Source organism: Centropristis striata, chromosome 13 (genome assembly GCF_030273125.1).
Source record: "Centropristis striata isolate RG_2023a ecotype Rhode Island chromosome 13, C.striata_1.0, whole genome shotgun sequence".
Lineage (NCBI taxonomy): Eukaryota > Metazoa > Chordata > Actinopteri > Perciformes > Serranidae > Centropristis > Centropristis striata.
Genome location: NC_081529.1, coordinates 25,277,943 through 25,303,018, shown reverse-complemented (window position 1 = coordinate 25,303,018; position 25,076 = coordinate 25,277,943). Strand labels below are relative to the sequence as shown.

General features: G+C 39.7%; 1 protein-coding gene across 13 annotated transcripts in view; it reads left to right on the top strand.

The window, feature by feature from the left end:
- gpatch8 (G patch domain containing 8) overlaps nt 1–25,076 on the top strand; it is a 33,962-nt gene that overhangs the window by 360 nt on the left and 8,526 nt on the right. The window contains exons 1-4 of one of the 13 annotated variants that reach the window (XM_059348331.1): nt 4,827–4,904; nt 5,837–5,872; nt 13,245–13,317; nt 24,529–24,596. In XM_059348331.1, the coding sequence (XP_059204314.1) occupies nt 13,311–13,317; nt 24,529–24,596 (75 nt within the window). In that variant the 5' untranslated portion in view covers nt 4,827–4,904; nt 5,837–5,872; nt 13,245–13,310. Of the gene's footprint in view, nt 1–4,826; nt 24,597–25,076 lie in introns of those variants that run through there. The other 12 variants (XM_059348328.1, XM_059348334.1, XM_059348321.1 and 9 more) reach the window with 12 other exon arrangements.

The following is a 25,076-nucleotide window of genomic DNA, read 5'->3' as shown; positions in this document are numbered from 1 at the left end:
GCTCCTATCATGTGTTGTGAGCTGTAACATAATTCACACAACCCAACTGTCTTAACCATTTAACAGCAAAATAGACACTGAAGTCCAACTAGTTAGTGACCTTGGGTAGTCTGGTTATTTATCGACATATGCTAACGATGGATAGCTAGCTAGCATGTAGCTAACTAAGCACGCACATTGGGCAATTGTAGCATTAGCAAGAAATGGCTGTATCATTTTGACAACTAACGTTAAAACACAGCCACCGCAGCTAGTTAGCACACTGAAATGAACTTCAGCTATATATCTCTCCAGTAATTTAATGGCAATACACGTTGTTAACTCTAATATCTCGCTAATGGTTTTTAAAAGTGTGAATATGGTTAACGATTGGTTTTGGATTAACAACATGTCCTTGGCCACTAACTTGCTTATTTTCCAACCTGTCAAACTGTTTCTAACGTCTGTTTTTTCTTTCCCCTTCCCCACAATTTCTTTGGTGTTTTTGTTGTTGTACCGTTGCTAGAAGGATTTAGCTCACATTTATTTAGTTTTTATTGTTGTGAGATGGTTACAAGGGTTATTTTATTTTGCCTCAGTTGTGTGAAGTTGGCCATTCATTGTAAAAAATAAACCCGTCTCCACTACACCGTAATAACATTCTTGTGATATGACATTATTTCAGCTTTTATATTTACTTAGCTTAGGTGCTGAATTTCACAACCCACATAGTAGCTGTTTGTCTTTCACTTGCCTATCTGTGATCAAAGACCGCACCCAGTAAAAAACAAACACACCATTACTGATTAGACGAAAATGCGAAATCCTTATTTTTAATTCGTTACCTTGTTCTCACTATAAACATTCTGTCGTTTATCAGATTGATTTACCACCAAATTCCTCCGATGTCTTAGTAATCTCCCTGCTTTACCCAGTATTAGTTGTACTTTGTATCCAGACATATTTTTAAGCAACCTAACAGGTTTGTCATTCTTTGACACAGTTGTTAGTGGCTCAGGCCAACACCTTCAGTCTCCAGATGTCATATGAGTATAATAATACACTGATTGATTAGCAGTTGACTTCATCTAATTGTAGATGAACTGTTTTCGTTTCTAAAAATTTTTTTTTTATAGCTTTAGCAATTTTGATACTTTTAATGTATAAATTATGGAGATTATGTTGTTTTAAACATCTAGTGTCAGAAAAATATAGGAGTATTGATTCTTTTAACCTTAGTATGTAGGTGTCGTACTTCTGTACATGGTGTCTCGGATGCAAGTTAATGTGTCAAACTCTTTCCCTTCTTGATGTCAGTACAGTGTTTTACAGTTATTTGGAATGGTTTTGTCAAATAAAAACAGCCTCTAACGTCTGTCTTGAGTTTTGGGATTACCTTGGGAATGTTGTTTCCAGTCCTGCACAATTACAAGACATTCAAGTATAATGCAACAAAGTCACAGGACTTGTTTCTACTGTGGAACTTAGTAGTTAAATGTCACAAAGGTGTGTGCATGTGCATGCATGTACCTTGGCATGTAGCTAGTGGAGTATGTATAATTGTCATAAAATGTTTTCAAAAGTTTTCTTCCTGAAGCCATCTATTCATACATCACTTTGTCCAATAATAAACGTTGTGGTGTGATGATATTGTATACACAGACATAACTACGAATGCAGCAATAATTATTAGATGCTAAGCATAGTTGGTGACCAAAATTGGTGCCATCTTTAGAATATTGCTGCTTTCTTTCATTAGCGTGACCATGTGTGCTTTGTGCCTGTGACTTGTGCAGGAAGTTGAGTTGCTGTATCAACAGTGATGTTCAGGGTCAGAGGAAGGGCATGGAATAGGAAGGGATGAATAATATGAACACCACCAAGTCCCTTGTACTTTTCTGTCAGTCTGTCTTTTCTGTCACATTTTTCTGTCAGCATTATGTTTTGTCATCTTTACCCCTCTTGCAAAATATGGAAAGTGTTTTGAACAAGTTGACAGTGATGCTCTGTCTTGGTTTAGGGGCTTTTGGGTAACTTTTGGTGTCTTGGAAAAGAGTTGTAAACTTTGCTATGATTGCTGTAGCTGTTTGTTTTAGACGTGGTCAGTTATTTGCTGTAGTAATAATTTTCCAACATACCAGATTTGCCATGAACACCGTTACAAATTAAAGCATGTGCAATTGCTTGTGAAATTGCTTGTGGTTTGTCTTCCAAAGCCACAGTGTTGCTGTCCAGTGGGAACTCAGTGTTCAGCTTTTTTGTCAGAGAGAGGTGAATTTCTGTGTCGTCTGAATGAGTCTGTTGAGGGCAACTCCAGCTCAGCACAGTGGAGCTCTGTGTGTGAGATCTGCTGTGAAGGCATTCATATGCTCAGTATTCAGAAAGTTTCTCTCTGACTCCATGGACTACAGCCTGCTGCCAAGCAACGGCACAGGAAACACCCACAGATAGTCTACCTAGTATCTACAGCACAACACAGCTCCCTCTGCTCTATTGATTCACATTGTTGTTGTCGAAGCTTTAGCATGCAGCTAATCTTGAGTTGCCGAAGCACACCAGGCAATTTATGATCATCCACAGAGCTGGCTGGCAGTATCGCTCTTATTTCCTAATGTGCTGTGGTATGGAGCATCCATTTCACTATGGTGGAACAAATGGAAATTTACTCTTGCTATGTAAATCAGAGGACAGAGCAAAGATATTTTCTATGCAGTAATGCTGTACCAGAGTCAGGGTAATGAGGAAGCACCAGTGAAAATAAGAAGTCATTGTGATGGGTTGGGGCTGAGCTGATAGCACATTAAGTGGTCTGAGCAGAAAGCCAGGAGGAGGAGGAGAGCTGGCGAGGGGAAGAGCCGGGAGCCATCGATTTGTTCATAAATAAATCCTTTGCTCTTCCTCTGCATCTCCCCTTCTTATAATCCCCGGCTTCACTCATGCTGACGAGGGGTCCTGTCTCATCTGAATGAATGACTTCCAGTGTGGCATCAAATCACCTCATTATTGTGGGCTGATTTGAGTAGTTGCTTATCTCTGCAAAACCAGATTCCCCTAGAGAATGTGGGGGGTAAAGCCTTTTGTGTGGCCCAACCCATGTTAGCATTGTCTTTTACAGTAACATTTGCTTCACAGCCCTGTAGCTGTAGAGCAAACTATAAAATATTTACTGTGAACAAAGAAGTCCTCAATGATACAAAGGCTGCACTATATGCTGCTGTCCTTGTTATGTTGTATATTTTGTGTGTTACATCAGATTTAGTTGTCTACACATGTACTATTGCTAGGAGCTGCAAGCATCTAGTAAATAATATACAATGGACTATTTTTGGAATATTGCAGATTTCTGCTTGTGTGAAGGTCAGGGAAACGGACTCACAAACATGACCTTGGTCTCTCCTCTGCAGCTAAAGAGAGGAAGCAATCTGTCTCGGAACAGAAACCGCTATATAAACATACTCCTTTTGGTTGGGGTAACAAGCCCATTCCTCACTCTCTGTCCCACACAGGGCATGGACTTTAAACACAAATTTACTCAGTTTTATAAGTAAAGCTATGCTTCAAAGTCAGACAACAAATAGCCTGAGGAGGAAGTCGTCCTTCACAGCTGTCACTCCTGGAATACATTTACCAGGAAATAAAGAGACAGATATTAACTCAATTTAATTTTCAATCATGGTTTTGAAAACACTAAATCATTTGCTTACCGAAATGTAAAGTTGTAATACAAACCTCAAATTGAAGGCTGTTTAAATTGAAATAACACAGAGATGAGATGAGTTGTGAGGGGATCATAAGCAGCAAAATAGCTTACAGTCCCTTTTCTCTTCATATGTTTTTAATAAACTGTATATTCTTCATAAATATTTAATCATTTACACTCAAAAGCTTGTTCTTTGTGTAGTGTGTGCTGTGCCTTCCTTTTTAGAATTAAATACTACCAAGAATATATATGTTTATGATCATTTTGGACAAGATATGGCACAATACAACCCACATATCTACTTCATGGATGTGTTGCCTGCCCCAAAAATATTTTCACTTATATCACATGAAGAGCGTTTAATCATCCAGAATGTCTTGATTGACATGCAATCTTGTGCTGTGAGTAATCTACCCGCTTTAAATCTTGGTGTGGTTGACTATTATACAGTGTGAATGACTATTATTCAGAGCAAATGACAGGCAGTAAGTACGCCTCCTTGCGCAGTGCTGTCTCATTGTTTTGAAAACAAAGAGATGAAAATAAACTCAGTCTGTGTCTTATGTTTGATGCCGATTTTGATGGTATAAACTTGTATTTAGTGGTGGATTCTTTCTCAGAAACTCTTTCTGTGATTGCTACTAATTAGGGCTGCTTCTAGAGCCGTAATGGTTTGTTTATTTGTACACAGTTCAGGGGTCACATTTTGGTGCATGCAGCGTAGGAAGAATACACAGTATTTAGATTGCAGAACCAAATTTCCCAATTGCTCAGCTCACTGTACCAAACTCGCAGTGAACCGAGACTTCTGTGTACCATTATTCCACTAGCGTTAACGAATTATTACTTTTAGTTAGAATTTGTAGAATATTGTCTCAATCAATTAGTAATGTGTTGTGAACAATGTTCATTACAAGTTTCTAGATGACTTCTAATTGCTTCTTTCATCCAACCAATACTCAAAATAGAGTACCCAAAGATATTCAGTTTACTAAATACAAATGCAGACAAAAGCAGCAAATCCTCACCACTGTCTGGAATAATTAGCATTTGCCTGAAGAATAACTGATTAATAATTCATTCTACTAATCAAGCATGAATACATTGCATATGTTCTAAAATGAGCTTTTAAATGTGTGTCACTCAGGGTGGAAATCACTTTGACCAGTATGAAGAGGGCCAGTTGGAACTGGAGCAAGCATCCCTGGACAAGCCCATCGAATCGGTAAGGCTGCATCCATCATTCCACACCATTGGACCAGCTGTGAGAGTGGATGATTGGTCCAGGGAGGAATAAGAACCACACCTTTTTTTTACTCCATTCATTCTGTCCATGTAGATGCATCCAGTGTTTTCTTGAACACACTTGTTGCCACCTAACCTGTAGAATCACTTGTCTCATGTCCATTAATACCCTTTAAGCCCCACCCCCCCAACTTCCCATGTCCTCTGCCTACTCCATTTCCTGTGTGACAGATAAACTTGATTATGTATAAGCTAGATCTTCCTGTTTTATGTACAGCTTACAGATAAACATTAGATTGTTGTATCCCATTAGTCATTGTTAGTCATCTTAGCACTATGAGATGAGATGACTCTGAGAGCATGGAGTGGATAAAGCACCGCTATTAATGGCTGTTTTCTAAATATTCTAGCTTTTAATCCATTTTAAAGTAATTTAGAAGAAATGTATTTAGTAATACAACATTTTTTGTCCATACTGGATTATCAGCTTTGAGGGATGTTGCTATTCAGAGCCCAGTAGTTATCTTATATTTGTATGGGAGTTTTACCCATTTACTCTGATTTCAAATGTAGCCGAAGGGCTCTGATTCTCAATGACACCCTCCTAATTAAAAATATCCACATGTTGCAGGGCAGATTTTAAATCAAGAACAGCCTGATAAGGTAGAGTTTACGTTTATATAACTGATTATTTTGCAGTGGCTCGAATTTCTCTATTAATAAAATGTGGGCAGTGCTTATTCCACTCCATTTAGCAAACAAGAGAGCGCACATAAGATGGTGTGAATGGCTACATTTGTGTTTGAATGAGTGTGTCTATGTAGCTTTAGAATTTTTGTGTTAGTGTTTGTGTCTATAGGACAGTTATCTTATTGTACACAACTTGGGGTGTTCGACATTTCTCTCCTGCAGCGAATTGGCCCCTATTAGCTAAGCAGCAATGACCCGGTTTGTATTTGCACGCTCTGCTTTCTTACTCCTATCTTTAGGGTCCTTGTAACGCTTCTCTGACTTTTTCTCTCTCTCTCTGTTTCACTACTGTCACACTCTACATCTATTCTCTCTCTCTCTCTCTACCTCTGTTTCTCTCTCGCTCTCTCCCTACTACACAGTGATTCGGTGTACAGTACCCTCTGTCATTCTGTGCTGGCATGGTGCTTGTGCAACTGGGACTGCATTTTTCGCTGAAGAGGCACAAAGATAATAGCGCAGGCAGCTCTCTTCTTTCTGTCTTTCCCACTCTCTCCATCCCCCCCTCTGTCTCTGAAGCAACGTGGTGAGCAGGCCCAAACTCCTCTTACCTACACAATGACTGGTCACCTCTCCTCAACTTTATGGATGTGCTTTGTGAGCCAATTAGATAGGATCAGATAATTAAAAAAATATTTAAAAAATGGTGTAGCTGGTTTTCCAATCTGAAACAGATTAATTAAACATTGAAGTATAACTATATAAAAGCACTAACGGAATTTTTAAAAAAAGGTTTCCTCAGAGATATATTTACACAATTGACATGACATTAAAAAAAATCTTTTTTCAAAATTCTAAACATTTAAATCAATTACATTATTTTTTGGATTAAATAAAGTTGATGAATTTTAATATTCAGGACACTTAAAAAAGCTCCTCAGTATCAGCCGTAACCACAGAAATATGCCGTTCTATGAGTTCTTTAAATAAGTATCTCCCTCCTTCATTTTAACTGACTAAGTTACTTTCCAATGCCAAACTTTGCCAGGGAAAATATAAACATAGGCTCCTTGAGTCTGCAAAACCAAATCGTTTTGTACAATTTTGTGGAGATACAGGTGCATTAGTATTTAATTGAGTCTATTTTATAACCAGTTTAACACTTCTTTAAGTTGCTTTAAAATTTCTAGTAATAATATATACTCGTACTACAAATTAATATATACACACTGCAAATGAATGTCGTCCTTATGGAACATAATAATAATAATAATTTTCATACTCTCCTCCTTGAAAGGGAAAAAAAACACAATTTCTGTTACTTTTCAAACTGTGTAACAATATTTATAGCCTGAACACATGTTTCCCATCACTAGGATCTAGAGAACATTAAAATTTGACATCCTGGTTGAGTTTTCATGTATGACGTAGTTTCTCACAGGCACATAAACATCCCACTGTGTGTGGGTGGTGGAGGTGGAGAAAAGAAAGGAAGAGAGAGGTGGCCTGCTCACCTGGCTTGAGTGGCTCTTTTGCTCCTGCGCTATTATTTGTGGAGGGGCGCTGAGGGCCGCGCTGCTGCATCACACAGCTCTTCACACATGCATGAAAACATGGCCACAGAAACTTTCACTCTGTCACCAATAGTAGTACACACCTTATATATTCTCTTTGGAAAGTGCATGTCCAAAGACTAAGGTGGCAGACTTTTCATCCACAGGCAAGTAACTGAAAGTTTGCCACCAATCAAAACTGTTAATCCTTAAGACCATTTTAGAGGATTTGGTAACACCCATCATTACATCAGGTGCATTTTAATAATACAAATGACACAGTTACTGTTTGAAAGGTACCAACATACCAGCCAAATACCTCACTGCAGACAAGGAGAATTTCACCTACATCTGTTTGGCCTTACATGACTTCCAGGTGTGATTTACAGTTGATGGATATCTAAAACGGCAGATTAAATGTCAAAACACATTACATACCATATGTGACCATGTTGTTAGGTACACATAGGCCTCTGTGGTGCAAACCTCTGGCATTTGTCCACAAGTGTTACATCTGGGATCTGTGGTGAATGCTTCCGCCCAGCTTCTCGGAGCCCCTCCCCTGCCACTTATTGTGTGTGATCTATAGGCAGCTAGAGGTCTGTGGTACTTTATTGGGATCTTTTTTCTCTTTCTGTCTTTCCCCTTTGGTCTTTGCTCTTTCTCTCTAACATTGTTTTTGCATTGCATGTGTTTAACTTGGTAGATTCAGTACTATTTTATCTCAACACTCTGTCCTAATCACTACTACAGATTTCCTCCCAGACTCATCCCTCCCACGTCCTTTGCCCCTTCCAGTCCCTCCAACCAACCTTCCCTCCTCCCCTTCTCAACCTTGTCTGAGAGCGATATGCAGCGGGCAGCCTCAGAGCCACAGAAACCACACACACACCAGAAATCTAAAACACATGTTAACAGACCACAGGAAGTTTTTTTTCTCCGTTAAAAGTTATTTTGTATTTCTGTTCAGTTACCGAGAGCCATCAGGTTTCGGGTAGTAGTGTATCAGCTGTTATTGAAATGAAGTTTATAGCCTTATTTGCATTATAGCCAGACATAATTTGACCCAGCTGTTATGACTGGAATATGCTGAATATAGTTTACCAAAATGCTGAATATATGTTTAGTTGTTTTCAATAGGTTGTGGCAGTGCATCACAGCGTATTTCATCTGATTTATTTTGGTGTAATTTATTTGTATTTATTATTTGTATGTATTGAAGATATTTTTTTGGTTTACAGTAGTGCACTTATGTTACAATGTAGTTGAGCTTAATTGTTTTTATCTCATTTATTTTTAAATTTTATATAATGTATTTAAATGTGTATATACCGGTACATATAATTATACACTTTTTTTTTAGTTCAGCAAATGCACAATGTTATCAAATTCAAAGAGTATGCGTGTTAAATAACTGTAATCTCAATACTGACCAAAATAATTATGATTTAGATTTTAGCTATAGATGAGTAGAACTACTATTGGTTGGGATGACGAACACAAAGGTCAAATCCAGTCCTTTAAAAAATCCTGACCCACATTTTTACGACACTGCAAGCTCTATTTAGCACCGTGTTAATCCAGTGAGCTGCAGGGGTGATGGGTTCAAGGTCATTGCTGAGGCCCTCGAAATGATTTTTTTAAGCTTTACTTCAAACTCAGTGGGTGTAACTGTCTATTTAATGACATTGGAGGCCCCTTCACACTTCTTTAGTACACACTTCTCTGTCTTTACGTAACTACAATTTGATAAACTTCCAGTTGATGAATTGGGTCTTCAGAATTATAAGGTAAGTATGCATTCTTAAAATGATTACATTTAGACATCTTTTAATATTAATTGGACTCTGCTTCTCTTTCATCTCCTCATCACTTAGTTAATAAACTCTTCAATCCCTTCATGTTCAATCTGAGACAACCACACTTCACCTCCATTTACTGGGAAGTGGGATAGTTCTGTTTTAGTTGTTTGGCTCTTGAGGCACTGAGACAGTTGTTTCCATTTAGTCACACCTGCAATATCTGAGACTGACCAGGAATGTACAGATCCCCAAACACAAGGGAGCAGCAAGAGTTTATGAGCAGCAGCAGAAAGCAGCCAAAAAAACATTCCTCAGGAACTCGAGAGAGGATGATGAGTTACTGCAGCAGCTTTCTTTTTGCAAGACCGATCCCTAAAGGGTCGGTCTCAGTTTACTTTTCAGAACATGTAAAATCTCAAATCTGTTTTTAGGTGCAGTCATCCGAAGAAAATTATATAAACTATGTGTTTATTTTGGTTAAGTCACTGAAATACATTAATAAAACTGTTCCTTGGCAGTCTGAACCAAAGCAACTACTTATTCTATCCAGACAGAGACTCACACAATCACCCATACTTGACACATATAAATGGCTGCATGGACTGAAGCAATAAGATTAATAAATACTCTGAGGTCTCTAGGTGGGGTCCCCTGCATATCACTTCCCTTACCCACATCTTTTGCCATGCACTGTGCCGATGACGGCACAATGCACACTTGTAAAAACACCCCTACTTGTAGATCTCTTTTGTTTGGATAACATTTTCTATTTTTCTTTCTCCTGTATTAACAGCCAGTTGGTGGATTTATTGACATGCCTACCTTTTCTGTTTGTATACAGTATTATGTTTGTTTAAAAGCAGAGAGAGATTTGCATTTTTTAAGAACTTAGAGAAGCTAGCAGAATTGCAGTTGAAAGCGTTTGGCCGGTTTCTTACGTTGTGTCACGTGTGACTGTTTTTTTGACAGCCCAGTATTTTAAAGCCAGGTTCGTATGGAAATGCCTTCACTCCACTTGCACTGCTGTTGGACTCGCCGTCGTTGCTTTCATCCGTCTGTCTGTCTATTCTTTTGGTGCACTCATCTGTTGTTCAACATGCAGTCTGCACCTCATCTCTGCCCTCTAACCTTTGCTAAGCCCATTTTGAACTAATCTCTTTATTAGTGTCAGCAGTTGCAACTGATGCCTCATCCAACCTGCCCTCCTTTTTTTTTAAATATATATATATTTTAAATCTCAAATAAAAAAAGAAGCTTTGTTACATGAAACACGTTTAATTTAAGTTAGGTCTTATATTCTCTTAAGCTTTCATTTTGTAGCTCTTGGTCAGACTTTTGTGATGAAAAAATAAGCAAATCAGCTAACAAGGATTGAGAGGAGGCCGAGCAGAGTATTTCCCAGGCAGCTAGTTTAGGGTGCATTTTATTTTCCTCCTTGCTCCAACCCTCAGAGATCAGCTAATCCCCCAAATCAATATAAATGTTCATGTGTAGAGAGTTGCACCATAATACTGCAGTAAGGGACAGAAGCATACCCAATGTTGAAGGGAGGGGAGGTGTTCACTGCAGCAAATTCTGCAGTGTTTTTCCTCCACAATGAAGTCAGGGGACATGTTGTCCACTAGGCAGGAGGCAACACTGTCAGCCATATAGCCAATTATTCTGTGCATCTTGTGACATGTCCAGAAACTTCTACGCTTTAATGTCCAAGTTATGTATTGAAACAGGCAGGCTGTACCCAGTTCTCTAACCACCGTGTGCACAGATTCCTGCCTTATCTCATCCCATCCCACAGTGGAAGGGATCTGACTGTCACAAGGAGTAAGCACAGCTTGTACATCCATGAAATGGGTGCGGGTGGGGGGGTACCAAACCCAAACCTAAACAGAAACAGGAAGTGAAGCTGTTAAGCCTCTCACTTTGGAGGCAAACATCAGCCAGTTATTCTTGATATATTTATTCTTGTCAGCGGGAAGGTAGAATTTCATTTTTTTTCAACTGCCATGCTTTTAGAAATATTAAATGGGGCAAAGGAAGGCAACAGTTTCCTCTGAAATACCAACAGTGGTTGACAAATGACTGATGCCAAATGTACCCAAAATGAGACCTTGAGGGCGGAGATGCAGTGTGTGCTGTGTGTGTGACTACCACTCCCCTTCACATGCACTAACCCATTCAAGCCCAGCTCACCTCCACCACCCCAGAAACTCACCTCCACCATGGCTCAGCCTGCTCTGTCCTGCCCCCTGTCCCGACCTCCTCTTTTGTCAAAGAGAACTAATTGAGCCCTGTTGAGCCATCACCTTCCTCTCTGTGCCTGATCCACCCGATACTAACACAGTTGGAGTTCTGTTAACCCGCCCTCCACCCACAGCCCGCCCCATCCCTCTGTATGTGTACCATTCACAGTGCGCTACTAACACCGACGATCCTTTTTGTTAAAAACTCTTTAACAAAAAGCTGCATGCTGTTTTGTTCCAACACCTTCACTTTCTGTTTGTGAAAGTTGATGTCAATCTCTTTGTGATTATAAATATCCTTTTTGTTTGGTTTGTATGTTTTATTTTGGTAGAATGCAGCACTCTGGTGAATGTTAGACAAGCTTGGAATAGTTATAATCACAACAGAAAAACACTGCTTATTAAGAAATCTCATTGTTTCCTGTTTATTTGTGCTTGAGGATGTACTGTAGTGTGTAGTGGTGGGACGGTCTTGCATTTCACTTAATGTTTTTGTTTTCTTGCTGACCCATACTAGTGATATAACGGTCTCAGACATGCACATTTGGCCCCAGAGTGTGCTAGGACTTCCTGTTGTGTATGTTCTCGCACTCCTTGTTGCCTCTTTGGTTCATTATCAGTTGCCTGATCTTGAGTGGAAGGCGTCACTGCAGTTATTTTATCTTATGCTAGCTTAAAACTACCTTGCATTTTGGTAAAGACCATCAACTCCATAAAGAATATTTTTATATTTATAATTACTAATGATATCTACAGAAAGGTTTACGTCCAAATGTATTACAAATTTTAACCGGATTTCAAGATAATCGGCACTGCTTCTATCCACAAAATTTGATAAAGATACGAACGGAGCCTTTTGTTCGTAGTCGCATTTTTGCATGTTTTCTGAAAGCGTATGGAGATGGACAAAATGGATTTGTACCACTGTAAAAGTGGTAAAGGTTTACCAAAAAAGTAAGCAAGTCAAGTCTGTTGGGACCTGTCGCAGTAATTGCAATATCGACATATTTAGTTATGGTATCGTCTGATATCGCCCATTGTCTTTGCATATGTGTTTGTTTACACAAGAATGTCACCAACATTTTGGCCAAAACGATGCCATAAAACGGCAGCAATTTCTGTCTTATAACGGTTTAAAACGAAATGCATTCACACGGTTGGAACCAGACCATTGATAACAGACCAGAGATGCTGGAGGTGTCCAAAAACATGCACAACAGCTATTTCTAGTATATCTAATGGGGCTACATGCACAAAATGTCTCCCTCTCTTCACCTGCACACCTACATATCCCCTCACACGTGCATATTCTGTCCACCCTGGGCCTTGTAATGGTAATCCAAGGCCCACTAGCTCCACTTCTGTCTCTTCCTCTCGCTATATTTTTTTTGTGACAGCTGCATATGTTTCATGGTGCTCCCCTTGTCATGGTTGCAGAATCACAGCAAGCTTGGAGTTTCTGGTCTTCGTTTTTGTTGATGCAAGATTTCCATATACCTGTTCTGTGTCACTTTTCTTTGTGTACTAAGATCTTGCTCTGTAGTGGTTCATATATGTATGCGTGTGTGATACATATATCGCCCCCTCCTTCCTCCCACTCCTCTTAATTCTCAGTTAGTGGATGTGACTTGATGTACTATCTTCATCATAAAAAAAAAAAATAGAAATGCCCAATTTCTTTGCCTTAAAATAACTGCACTCCTACTGTAGGAGAACATCCTGTAGTTCACAGGCTACACATAGTATTCATCATAGTGGTCCTCTGAGTCCCCCACCCTCTATCTCCCCACCCCCAACCGCCCTTACCACTCCTTGTGCTGGAAGACACTGATATTACACGCTGTAGGTGATGTGGATGACGATAATGATGATGGTGATGGTGGTGGTGGTTGTGCTGATGATGATAGCGTGATCTGAGTGTTTATTTTGTTTTTGTTTGTTTGTTTGTTTGTTTTTTGATCAGTACCCAACGGGGAAAAGCTCCTCTTATTATTGGAATATTTTTGGTTTTTTTCTCCTCTGTTCTCTCTGCTAGGATAACATCGGGCACCGGCTGCTTCAGAAACATGGCTGGAAGTTGGGGCAAGGACTTGGCAAAACCATGCAGGGTAAGGATTCACTCTTCTGTACACTTAAGTTCAATGTATGCTGGTGGTACTGGGCCACCACCCTCTGTCATTTTCTTTCCCCTCACATTTCCAGGGCTTTTTCTTCTTTTTTTTTGGTATCGGCAATTTTTTTTCTTCTTTCTTTCTCTGATCTTTCCCTTTGTGTCTGAGTAAAATTTATTTTTATTTAAAAAATATATTATTCCAGTTGTTCCTGTTGTTCTCACGCTGCTGTTCCCTCGAACTTAAAGGGCGAGGAGAATGTTCTCGAGGCCTTGCAAAGGATTACGACTGAGGGCAGGGACCCTGGGGGTTGGGAGATGAAAGTAAAATGTTTATTTATCTTTCAGTTTGTATTTAGTTTCCAGGAATTCAGCTTAAATTGAGCAAGCCCCCCCCCCCCTTCAAAATCCCAGTTTGATTGGATAAAGTTTTGTTCACATTTGTTCACATTCAGTTGTTTTAGCCAACCATCTCTGAAGAAAAAGTGGTTATGGACTTATGGATTGCTTAAGTGCCGATCTTACTCTGACCCCTGGTTAAAAACAAACAACAAACATCCTCTGATCAGCTTACATTGTCCGGTTATATTTTTGGTTACGGAAGCTATATGTTGTTTCTCTCAATGGACATGGGTCTCTAATTTTCTATTTTGGCAGGGATGCTGAGAAGATGACAAACAGCACATTGACTCTAACATAAACAACCAAGCAAACATGATAGCCAGAAGTCTGTCCAACATGGCTCTCTCTTTGCAGGAATGCAAAGCACTTGAATTAACAGGGCAAGACCTTTCTTGGGCCTTGTCTGTGCCAGTTGTATTTACAAGTACAGAACAGGCCCCTTTGGCAATGACATTGGACCCAATTCAAGACCAGGGTACACTAGGCAGTCTGGATTTGAGACTGTTTGGATTGTGTCTTAACCCTCTGAACCCCAAGCAGTTTCAGGGCCTTTTTAAGTCCGGTTACATTTTACTCACCGTGGCCTTGTTTTGACTATAATATATAGAAGTCCCGTGCCTTTATGGAAACAACACAACCATGGCTTAGGGCTGGGCGATATGGACCAAAAGACATATTCCGATATATTTAGGCTGAATATCGATATATGATATATCCCGATATTTTTATCGCAAAGTGACATCAATTGTTCAGTCAAAGCCAAATATGACATGTCACAAGTAGTTTTATTGAAACCCTTTTATTTAAGTAAACATTAATACTGTATTACAACAGGAGTACCATTTAAAAAAAAAAAAAAAAAAAAAAAAAAAATCAAAACTCCATAAAGTGCACATTTAAATGATAAAATATCTTAAATTAAAATAGCCTATGAGATAAAATAGGCCAATCTTTTTCTGAATGAGAAAAGAATAAAGAACATTACAAAAGAACAAAATATGACAAACCCTAGTAAGGGCAGCATATATATATATATATATATATATATATATATATATGTGTGTGTGTGAAAAAATAGATCTAATAATAGATCTAGGTCTAATTCCATTTCACATTTAGAAATTTATCAATATATTTTCATATCGATATATCGCCCAGCCCTACCATGGCTAATATCGAAATTTTTACAACCTCTCTTGTCCTCTGCTCTTTAAGCTCCTTAAGTCGGAGTTCCACTGAATATTTGTGGTTACTATTGGTCTCAGCAAAGTCATTAATGGCTTCCTAGTTCCTCTGAGGAATGCAGAATTTAATGGGTTTTTTTTATAGGATCTGGTTAGTGCAAATGCTTTATTTTTGACCAATTTTTAATGTAGAATGAAGTGATTTTGATGTTCTTTAACTTCCTAAAGCTTAGATTAAATAACTTTTGCTGATGGAAACGGATGTTGTTGGTTAAAAAGATGAGACTTTTATGTTTTTACACTTTCTGGCTATGATAAGTGGTGCACTTTTGGCAATTATTTGTAAAAGAAAAAAAGCCTTTCAAATTAGTGAGCAGGTAGTGGTGTTCAGAGGGTTAAGGTTTTAGCAGGCCTGCCATGTCTTTTTAAAATTTCTGTAGAACATTTACTATGATCTATTAAGATTGTGTCCACTCGAAGTTTTCTCTTATTGTAAGAGCTAGGATTGTTGACTTCTTTGAGTGTAGTGAAAGTGATACCAGAAAAATGCTGTGTAAGCTCTGTACAGTGAATTAACTCTGTAAGATGTAGAAAGCTTTCAACCAGAAAGCTGCATTAAAGAGGTTTACTTTCTGGAGACATCTGTAATTGGATGGCCCAGTTGATATTGACTTGCTGTAAGAGGGAGCAGGCTGAACAGAGCTGAGTGTGTGGGTTGATCTTGGCTAACATCAGCAGCTCATTAGCTCAACCCTGCTTTGCTCATAGGCTCATTGTCTCAGAGGCAGTGGTGCAGAGCTCTGGCATGTTTCCATTGAGCCTCTTCCTGTCTCTTCACCCTCTTTCCTCCCTTCATCAGTATCTTTATTCTCTCGAGCTTCTTACTTTCCTAACTCCCTTTTCATAGCCTCATCCTCCCTTGCACTATCTCTATGTAGATGATGTATAGCATTGTCAATGAGTGATGCCATCACTGGCAGGTCCATGAGTCATTGCAGTTTGCTAAGAATGGAGCTTGTTTTTCTGCATGATTTCTGGGATTTAGTTTGTCCTCCTCCACAGTATTTTTTTTTCCAATCCTCTCAGTCCATCCATACCATCTTAACCTAAAATCTTATTTTTATAATTGCAGTAATTTTCCTCCATTTCATTTCTCAATTGCAACTCTTGCTCAAGTGCTCTGCTCTCCCTGTAAAAACAGCAGAAACATGCTCAATATCTGAATTTTAATGAGAAGCACAACTTCTCTGGCACACGCCCAAGTCAAGTCTAGCACATGAACATATAGGGGCCTGTGCAGAGGTAGCAAAGTAAGTGAGTTCATCCACAATGTAAGTCAAAAGATGCATTATTTGTGCTGCTTGATTTCATTTGTGGACAGTAGGGCTGGGTTTTTTAAAAACTATTTATTGATTAAAATGGATGTTAAATTTCATTTTCCAATACCAATTCATACATTCTGAAATCGACTTATATAAATATATGTATATTCCAGCGCCTGTGTGAAGCTTTTTTGGCCAACCTTTCTTCCTGTAGAGGCATGATCTTTAACCCCGCTAGTCTCGCGTGACTCTACTGGCTACGTCAGGCAGTTTTAATGGCACAGGGAGAAAAGATTAATGGACTGCGACGTGCAATCTAAAAATAATATACAGAAAAGAGGTTAAACAAGCTGTCCTTTATCCACCGCACCAACCCCTCTATATTTCACCTCGTTTGCAGTGCTTGCACTTGCTAAGCGTTAGGGTAAGAACATGATAAACCCGCCCTTCAAGATAAAGGCAAACACATGTAGCTTTTAAAATAAGAGCTCATGGATGTGTTGGCAGAGTCCACCACATAATTTACAAGAAGACTGTCAAAATATGATGCCTTAAAAAGAACATAGTTGAATTCTCCTTTAAAATAATTCATTAAAATATGCAATGATTAAGATGGAATAGTGGCATTACAATGTGTCAGAGGCCACCAAATTTAGGCTTTTAGGGCTAAAATTTTCTCTGTGGGAGCATGCACCTGGACCCCTCTGCTTTATTCAGGTCCCGCCATCATACTCTCAGAAAGTACAGTGCGAAACACTAGTTCTAAAGCTTAAATTCTAGAGGGAACACTGATGCTACTAGCTAACGGTAGGTAGCTTCAGTTTCAGCGGTCTACCAGGCCTGCTGCTCCACCTGCTCAGACAGAGAGCCCACAGTAACGTTACTCTGTGAAGCTCTGGATAGTCAGAACTGTGTGTTCCAACAGCGCTCCGGCACTCAGAGCAAATTTTAACGGCCAGACAACAAGGTTTTGTTCATAAAATTAAGAAAAGTCTACTCCAGGGAAATTGAATATGCACACGTCACCTGCTGGACAGGAGTGTGAATTACTTTAATTATGGTAGATACCCCCAGTATGATGGACGGCCCTCAGAATATTCGGTTAAAGCCACCCCTGGTTGGGAGCTGTTCAACTGAGACCGCTGCAGAACCCTAAGGCAGATGTCTGGTTGCATTTTGGATACCACAAAGCTCAGAATACTGTTCTTAATGTACAAATTCATATTTTAATAAAGGAGAGGGTCCCTTGTACAATTTACAGCATTAAGTCTTTACATTTCTAAATTAAGAAATTTATTTCACATACAAGAGAAATTGCTATTGTAACTGAAATATATGCAATTGAATTGAACTGGGACCTTGTGAATCGGAATTGGATCAATTCAAAGAATCAGTGAGATCACCCAGCCCTAGTAGACAGCATAGCTACCTTATTGTAAAGTCCTTGCCTTCCTCATGTTTGTGTTTCAAGTAATAAGATTTTCATTTCTCAGACAAAGAACACTGTGTGTGTATAAGAACTCCTGACTTGTGAGCTGGACTATATAGAAACATAGAGTGGTGTATGTGCTAATTCGGAGCAGTTTGACTAAACTAAAGGTTTACCTTAATGAAACTTTATGGAGTTGGGCAATATGTACATTTTCCAACCAACCATTGTCAGCCCAGCAAGTAGCGATTGCTGGTGTCTTTGTGCAAGTTTGTGTGCTGACCGGAAGAGGAGGAGGAGGAAGAAATGTGTACCCTTTTCTACAGTTTTATGTGTGGGGTCATTTTCACATAAAAATGGTGGTCTTAGATTTATTTGCCTCAGTGGGGAAAATAGTCTTACAGGCAAGTACTGATGTATATCACTCCTATCTTTATTTGTATCTCCTCTTCTGATTGAAGAGCCATGATATATTGTGGTGTGACATTTACACATTAAATATTTAATGTGTGTATTGGTGAGACTCCAGAGACACACAGACCTGATGGCTGGCTGTTGAGCTGCGTCATGGCCTCCTTAGCACCTCTTGTTCATGCACATATATGGTGTTGGTTCCCTGTTGCGTCGTCTTGTAGGTATTCTCAGCCTGACGATGGCCAGAGACCAGAGTAGACCAGGAAGCTGCTTCATTCTGGGCAGGCTGACAAGTATATGGAGATTCACAACATGGCAGTAATTTCTGAGCTTAGTGTTCGGTGTGCATCGTTGTTTATTTCTATCTGGCCTTGAACAGCTGAATAGCAATCTATTTGATGTGATAAGGATTTGTGCTTTGTTTGGAGGAGAGAACAAGTTGCAGGGGCTGACTGTGCTCTTGTTTTCGCCGCTGGCACCACTGATGTGTGGTTATGTAAGCATCCTGCTTTGTTGGCAGATGAGACTGCGGCAAAGTGTGTCCAGTTGTTGTGTAGGAATTAATGGCCCACTGCTGGAGCCCACTATCTCTGTTCAAATTTGCTTAATGTACTTAGGAGTAGGCTTACAACACAATTGCACCCTTGCATCACATTGAAGTTTGCTGGATAATCATTATAATCTTCCTCTCTTTCCTGTCTTCTTTGCAAGAAGAGAAGGTTTTTGAATTTTGAAGTGAAAGCATTGTGTCCCCTTTTTTAAGTTTTTCACTGTATTGACTTTGTTCTTATTCTTCTTTTGTCCTTTTTGCCCCTTTTTAGGTAAGGTTTGTTGGATCCCCTCTGTATGTCAGTATGTGTGTGTGTGGGTGTGTTTTCTTTCTCCCACTCTGCAGTTGACCTCAATGTAACACCCCTTTTACAGTGTACCATAGGCTAATGGCCTCTGTCAGCTTCCTCCTCTTTGCTTCATAATCACTAAACCTTTATTTCAATCTGCACAAAGAGTAAAGTGCTTCGATTTGAACAAAGAACAAAAATCCATTTTAAATCAAGGTAGATTTAGGAAGCCATGATTCCATCACATTCCTTAGAATCATCATCTCCATGTATGTTAGATTTTTTGTTTTTTCTTCTTTGAGTTTCCGTTGCTGCTGTCGGGTATCTGATTGGCTGTAACCACGGCTCAGACTTTGAATGGCTTGCAGAGTAGACAAGTTTTCCCCCTCTGCTTGTTTGCCTGTTTCTACCTCCAAACCTGTGAAACTTGTGTGTATGTGTGTGGTCATTATGTGGGACTGAGATGTGTGTGTGTGTGTCTGTTACTGACCGGGCCATAGAGTCAACTTACAGGGAAAATCTCACCACCCTTCTACATCCCCGAATGTCTCTGTCCCCATGGTTAAACGCTCCCGTCCTCCCCCTCTTTCTTTGCCCCTCCTGCACAGCATGTTTGTCCCAGCGGTGCACACCTGCCTGCCTCAAACCGTCACACTCACCTGGGGCTTTAAGCAGTGTTGGAGGTAACACACTGAATTTTCACATGATAGAGTGAAATTTAACACTCCAGACGGGTGCACAGTTCACATTTTTTAGTTTAAATCCACGGCTACATGGTAAACCAGACCACCGCTCTAAGCACTGCTCAAAGCCTTGCTGGCTCTTTCCTCAGGTACATTTTATGTGTCATGTGTTCACTTGTCTCGGGGTTAAGCACATATCAAAACAAGCTTGCTGGCTTTTTGGCTAGCGAGGGAAATGAAATAATCTCAGGGAGATTGGCTAACTGGGCTGACAAGCGTCTGCGAGGCAAAAAGCTTAAAGGGGGAAAATGGTGGCCGTCCCTAGAGGCATCTATCATCTCAGACTAGATATTTGAGCACATGTTAAAAAACAGCACAGTAATTCCTCTGTACCAGACAATCCAGAATAGAGCTGCACGATATTGAAAAGAACTAACATTATGATTTTTTTTTCTGGGATATATTGTGATAAAAATAGCAAAAAGCAGTTTCTACCATCTTGGGTGGAATGCTCCCTGATTAAAAAAAAAAAAAAAAGTTGTCTGTTTGTTTTGGAGTCAAATATGTCAATCTGGTATAAGAAGGCGAGAACAATTTATTAGTAAACACATTGTTTGTATAGTTATGAATGGTAATGACATGCCAAAAAAGTTACACCAACAAAGCATGATAAATGTTTCAAGGTTGAGTAGGCCGTGGGCATTGCGGAAGACCCTTGACACAATAAGGACAGGAGCAGGGGACCGTGGCCCTTCCCTCAGGGAGTCAACGAACACTGAGTGCACAGCAGCAAGGTCCTTGCACCTTCGCTGTGGTGAACATCAAAAATTATTTCTGGTTCATTGTTAAACTGTGGCGTGCTTACTGAAACTATATGTAAATAATAGGAAACACTGGATTGCTCATGGAAATGAGAACCTTAGAAGATTTGCTTCTGTAACAAGATGCAAAAAAGTTGTAGCATGACCTGTTTGAGTTCATTTGCCTTACTTGACATCACACATCCTGTGATTAGACTGCTGTGCATGCCTACATGACATTATCAGTGCTGAAAAGATATATCGTGCAGCCCTACTCCAAAATAAGTTTTTGAATCTCAACTTTTGTTAGAAGATATGCTTCTTTTTTCCCTTTTACTTTTTAAGGTTAATGTGCCATCAGACCCAGCTGTTTTTTAATCATTCCTTCACCCAGTACAGCTCCTTCAAAACTACTTATAATGGGGTTTCTATTTTATTTATTTTTTTGCTTGGTGAAGTTAAAAAGTAAAGGTTTTTACTGATACAGGGACACAGGACTTGGGGCATACTTTGTAAGGGGTGGTAGTTTGGTACCTTTGGGGCACATTCTGGTTGAGAGAGCAGGATGAAGCCAGGCTAGGGGCCTGGGGACTGGGACCAGTTGTTGGGAGAGAGTGGTGAGAGAAAAATCCCTGTAAGCACCTAGCCCTGAGTGAAGGGATGAGGGGGAGGGGGGGGGGTGACACACTCAAGCCCCTCTGGTAATAAACCCCACAACCACACTCCCAACCCCACCCTCCCTTCTCTATGTGCCTCAATCTTCCTGCTTAACCAATTGGTGTTTCTTTTTTACAGCGATTTGATCCTGCCCATGTTGTGCTGATGGTAAACTTAGTGGTAAATGTTATTTTATCCCCCAATTGAATTGTTTTTTTTTTGTTTGTTTTAATTTCTCCCATTTTTTGTTTTCCTCTCATCAGAGCACCAATGCTACATAGGCTTTCAATTCTCTCTATTAGTCTTCATTCTGCTGCTTGTATATTATCATGCATATGTATTACTCTTAGAACATTGTCATTATGTTTGTTTTCAGTTTTTTTTAAAAACCTTGTGATTCACACCCTGTGATTTAGATGCACATTGTTTTTGTCTGGTCCCTTTCTTTTCCACTGGAATGGGTAATGTGGAAGTATTGTCACTGTGTTTTAAAGATTGGTGATAGTTTGGGATGATTGTAATTGTTCATTAATCTTTAATTCTGGGCCTGGCTTGTGACTCCATTCAGACAGACCACTGCAGTGGCTGATGAACAGACCAACCCCTTTTTTGGTTTCACTTCTCTAAAGCCGTTGGGCATAGAGCGTGAACACACACATCTATCAGCAGATAGTCTTGTGATCTAACAATCACACAATCAGTCCTCTCCTCCCACTTCCTCAGTGGGATAAGGCCTCTACAGTTATGCAATCAATTAGGTTTTCAGCTAAAAGCCCACCCAGCTGGCAGACACTGCAGTGGGACTGAGAGTCCAGGCAGGTCATTATATGTTACAATGCCCATGCATCTATGATTTCAGAATTAATATGTCATTGGGCGATGATGACTGAATTATTAAAAAAAAAAGAAAAAAAAGATATTCATGTCAAACCAGTTTTTACCTTCCTTTTTCCAGGAAGGTAACAGTGTGCCTCAGTAGCTCAATTTAAAGTAATTAGGTCATAGTTTAAAGGTGCAATGTGTAGTACTAATAGAAGCCAGCATTTCTCCAACCATACAGTTGGACACGTGTAATAAAATGTACAGTTGCCTTTAAAAAAATCTCCAATATTGCCTCATTTCATAACATTAATGTTAAAGTAGTTCCAATGTTGTAACTGACCCATTTTTTTCAGTCAGTCTACTACAGGGTCCATATAATCTTAAGCCTTTACAGTCATTAGTTACAAAAAAAAGCCAAATGCTATACTTGAATGTTTAGAAATTTACCAAACTGCTAAAGCTCTGAGACAATCAAAATAACTCTGCTATCTATAATCTTAATACGTGGTGGCAACCTATAGTTTACGGGGTTTTTAGCTCAGTTTTAGCAAGAACATAGTAGCATGAAAACCGCCACATAAAAATCATGTACCAATGACGGTCGGAAGGTTTTTCAGTGCCGTTTGTGTTGTCATTATTTGCACTAAAGATAGCCATTTCTTGCCGGTCTAAAAAAGCCAAACCTCTTCTTTTACTCTACAAGAGCTGTCTCCAGCAGCGGATAGCTACAATAACTCTTGTTTTATCACTTCTTGCCTTTGCCACCGAAGATGGTTTCTTGCTGGGAGCGAGTGGTTGGAATGGTGATAAAGGTCGCTTGCCAAGAGCTTCAGCCATCTTTTGTGTTTACTTTAATTGGGGTCTGTTCCTTCAACATGATTGACAAGCCTTCGACGCATCCCTACTTATTTGTCCTCTCATGTTGGAGTGCAGACTGGGCGCCACAGTAACGCACGATCTCTTCAAGCAGTATTGCAGGACAGGATGGGCTGGGGCTAGCTGGTTAGCATGCTCATTTCAGTAGATATCTCTGCAATACAATACATAGCCATCTTGGCGTAACATCAAGACTGTTCCTTCTTCCTCTTCTAGTTCACTGATTATTTTAAACCAAAATTCTGACCATATCTTACACATTGCACCTTTTAAGGAAGACTATCATGCTCAAAATGTATCAATACTAATGGCTCATAGTATTACCATAGCAGAGCAGTGGAAAAATATGATTTTAGCCATCTAAATAAGAAAATCTACTTTAAACAACTGGTCCTACTTGGCACAGAGATCACAGCAATTCAAGTTTGACTGTATATTTGCAAAGTCAATACTTTTAGTTATTCCATACGCCCAATGGTATACACATTAAACTGATTCATGAAAAAAACAACTAATATGTGGGAGGAAAAAAAACTGAAACCAAACTGAATTGATAATCACTATCAGTAAGATCGATTATTGTATCTGGCTGGCAACAGGAGCAGCAGAACTAGTCCAAATTCTTTTTATGCCTTTTGAGATTCCCCTGTCTATCTGTCTGTCTGTCCTCCCCTTCCTTCTCCCCCCACCCATACCCATGTTTTACCAGGTAAGTATCCCCATCCCTTGCACTGTCACCATGGCGATACCTGGCCTGTGACGTCACTCTGCTGTAGTTCAGTGCTTGTGTCCTTTTTTAATTTTACTGTCTTTCTCTCTGCTTTGTTTGGCTGATTATGAGTGGATTAAGCAATTCTGTGTCAAATCTCCAAAGTAGTTTTGATTTTTTATATATTTTATATCTTTAATGTTTCATTCTGTTGTTTTGGTTGTCTTTGGTTTGTTTATTTTTCTACAGTTAATTTCCTTCCGATCTAGCTCTTTTCACAGCTTACGTAATGTTGCCTAAGTAGACAGGAAAAACCATCTTTCAGCTCTAGTCATGATGAGGAAAAGGGGGGGCCTGGGACAAGGGAACAAATTTGGACCTCGGGAGTGGAAGGGGCTTGCAAGGGTCAGCCAGCCTGCAGACAGTTCAGAAAATATGATGCAATAGGCCACAGATAATATTGGGAGGCTTTGTTCTCCTCATGGAGGATGTCGCAGTGAGCAGAGGCAGCAGCTGCACAGGCCTGTTGCAACTCCCTTCACACACACAAATACACTAGCGCACCACACACAGTCCTTCAGGCTGTAGCGTCCTTGATAAACTTGGCGTTCTGGTTTAACGGGACTGCAGCAGTGAACGGGTGGAGGAGGGGTGGTGGGTTGCACGACTTTCACTGAAAAGATATGGAAACAGATTGGCTTAAAGCTGACAGCCTTGTTTCTAGTGAACTTTATCTTTCTCTGGTAAGACATATTGCTGAACATTGCACATTGCTGCCCTTGACTTCATTCACTACAATAATTACAGCTAATTTGACTCATTCAAAATGCAAATCAGCAGCTGGGTCAAATGTAGGGAAAGCTAGATAAACTGTTCTATACTCTGTGGCTGCAGTAAGCTGTGAGAATGGCTGGTGTTTGGTTCACTGTAGCTTTCTGGTCTCTTTGCACTTCAAGGCAAAAATTCTCTAACCCCAGCACCCTATGCTCTAAAAGCAGGCTGTCTCCGAGCTGTCCCCCCCGTCCCAGTCTCAAAAACTCACCTCGTCCTCTCTCTGTCTCTTTTCCCGCAGGACGCACCGACCCTGTGCCCATTATCCTCAAATATGATGTCATGGGGATGGGACGGATGGAGATGGAGGTAAGATGCTCTTTATTTTATCCCCATTCGTCGTTTATATGTCAGTCTTTATGAGGACACAGTGTAAGCCTCAAGCTGTTTTTTAATTCTCTGAACCCCAGGCAGTTTCAGGGCAAGACATTTTTCTCACCGTGGCCTCGTTTTTCACTGCTATATACAACTGCAATATGCAGCATTCAGGTGTCTTGCACCTCTGAGAACAGCTTAATCCTGGCTCGAAGTAGGGAGAACTCAAAAATATCTTTTGTGTAGTATAACACTGTTATAACGGCTTCTATGTATGTATGTGTGTGTGTGTGTGTGTGTGTGTGTGTGTGTGTGTGTATATATATATATATATATATATATATATTTTTTTTTTAAATATAGTCCTATATATACAACATTTTCAAAAAAATTTAAAACAATTTAAAAACATGGGGGCTGCACATGCTATACATATTGAGCAACCTTCAGTTACAATCTCCCTTGCCTGTACTT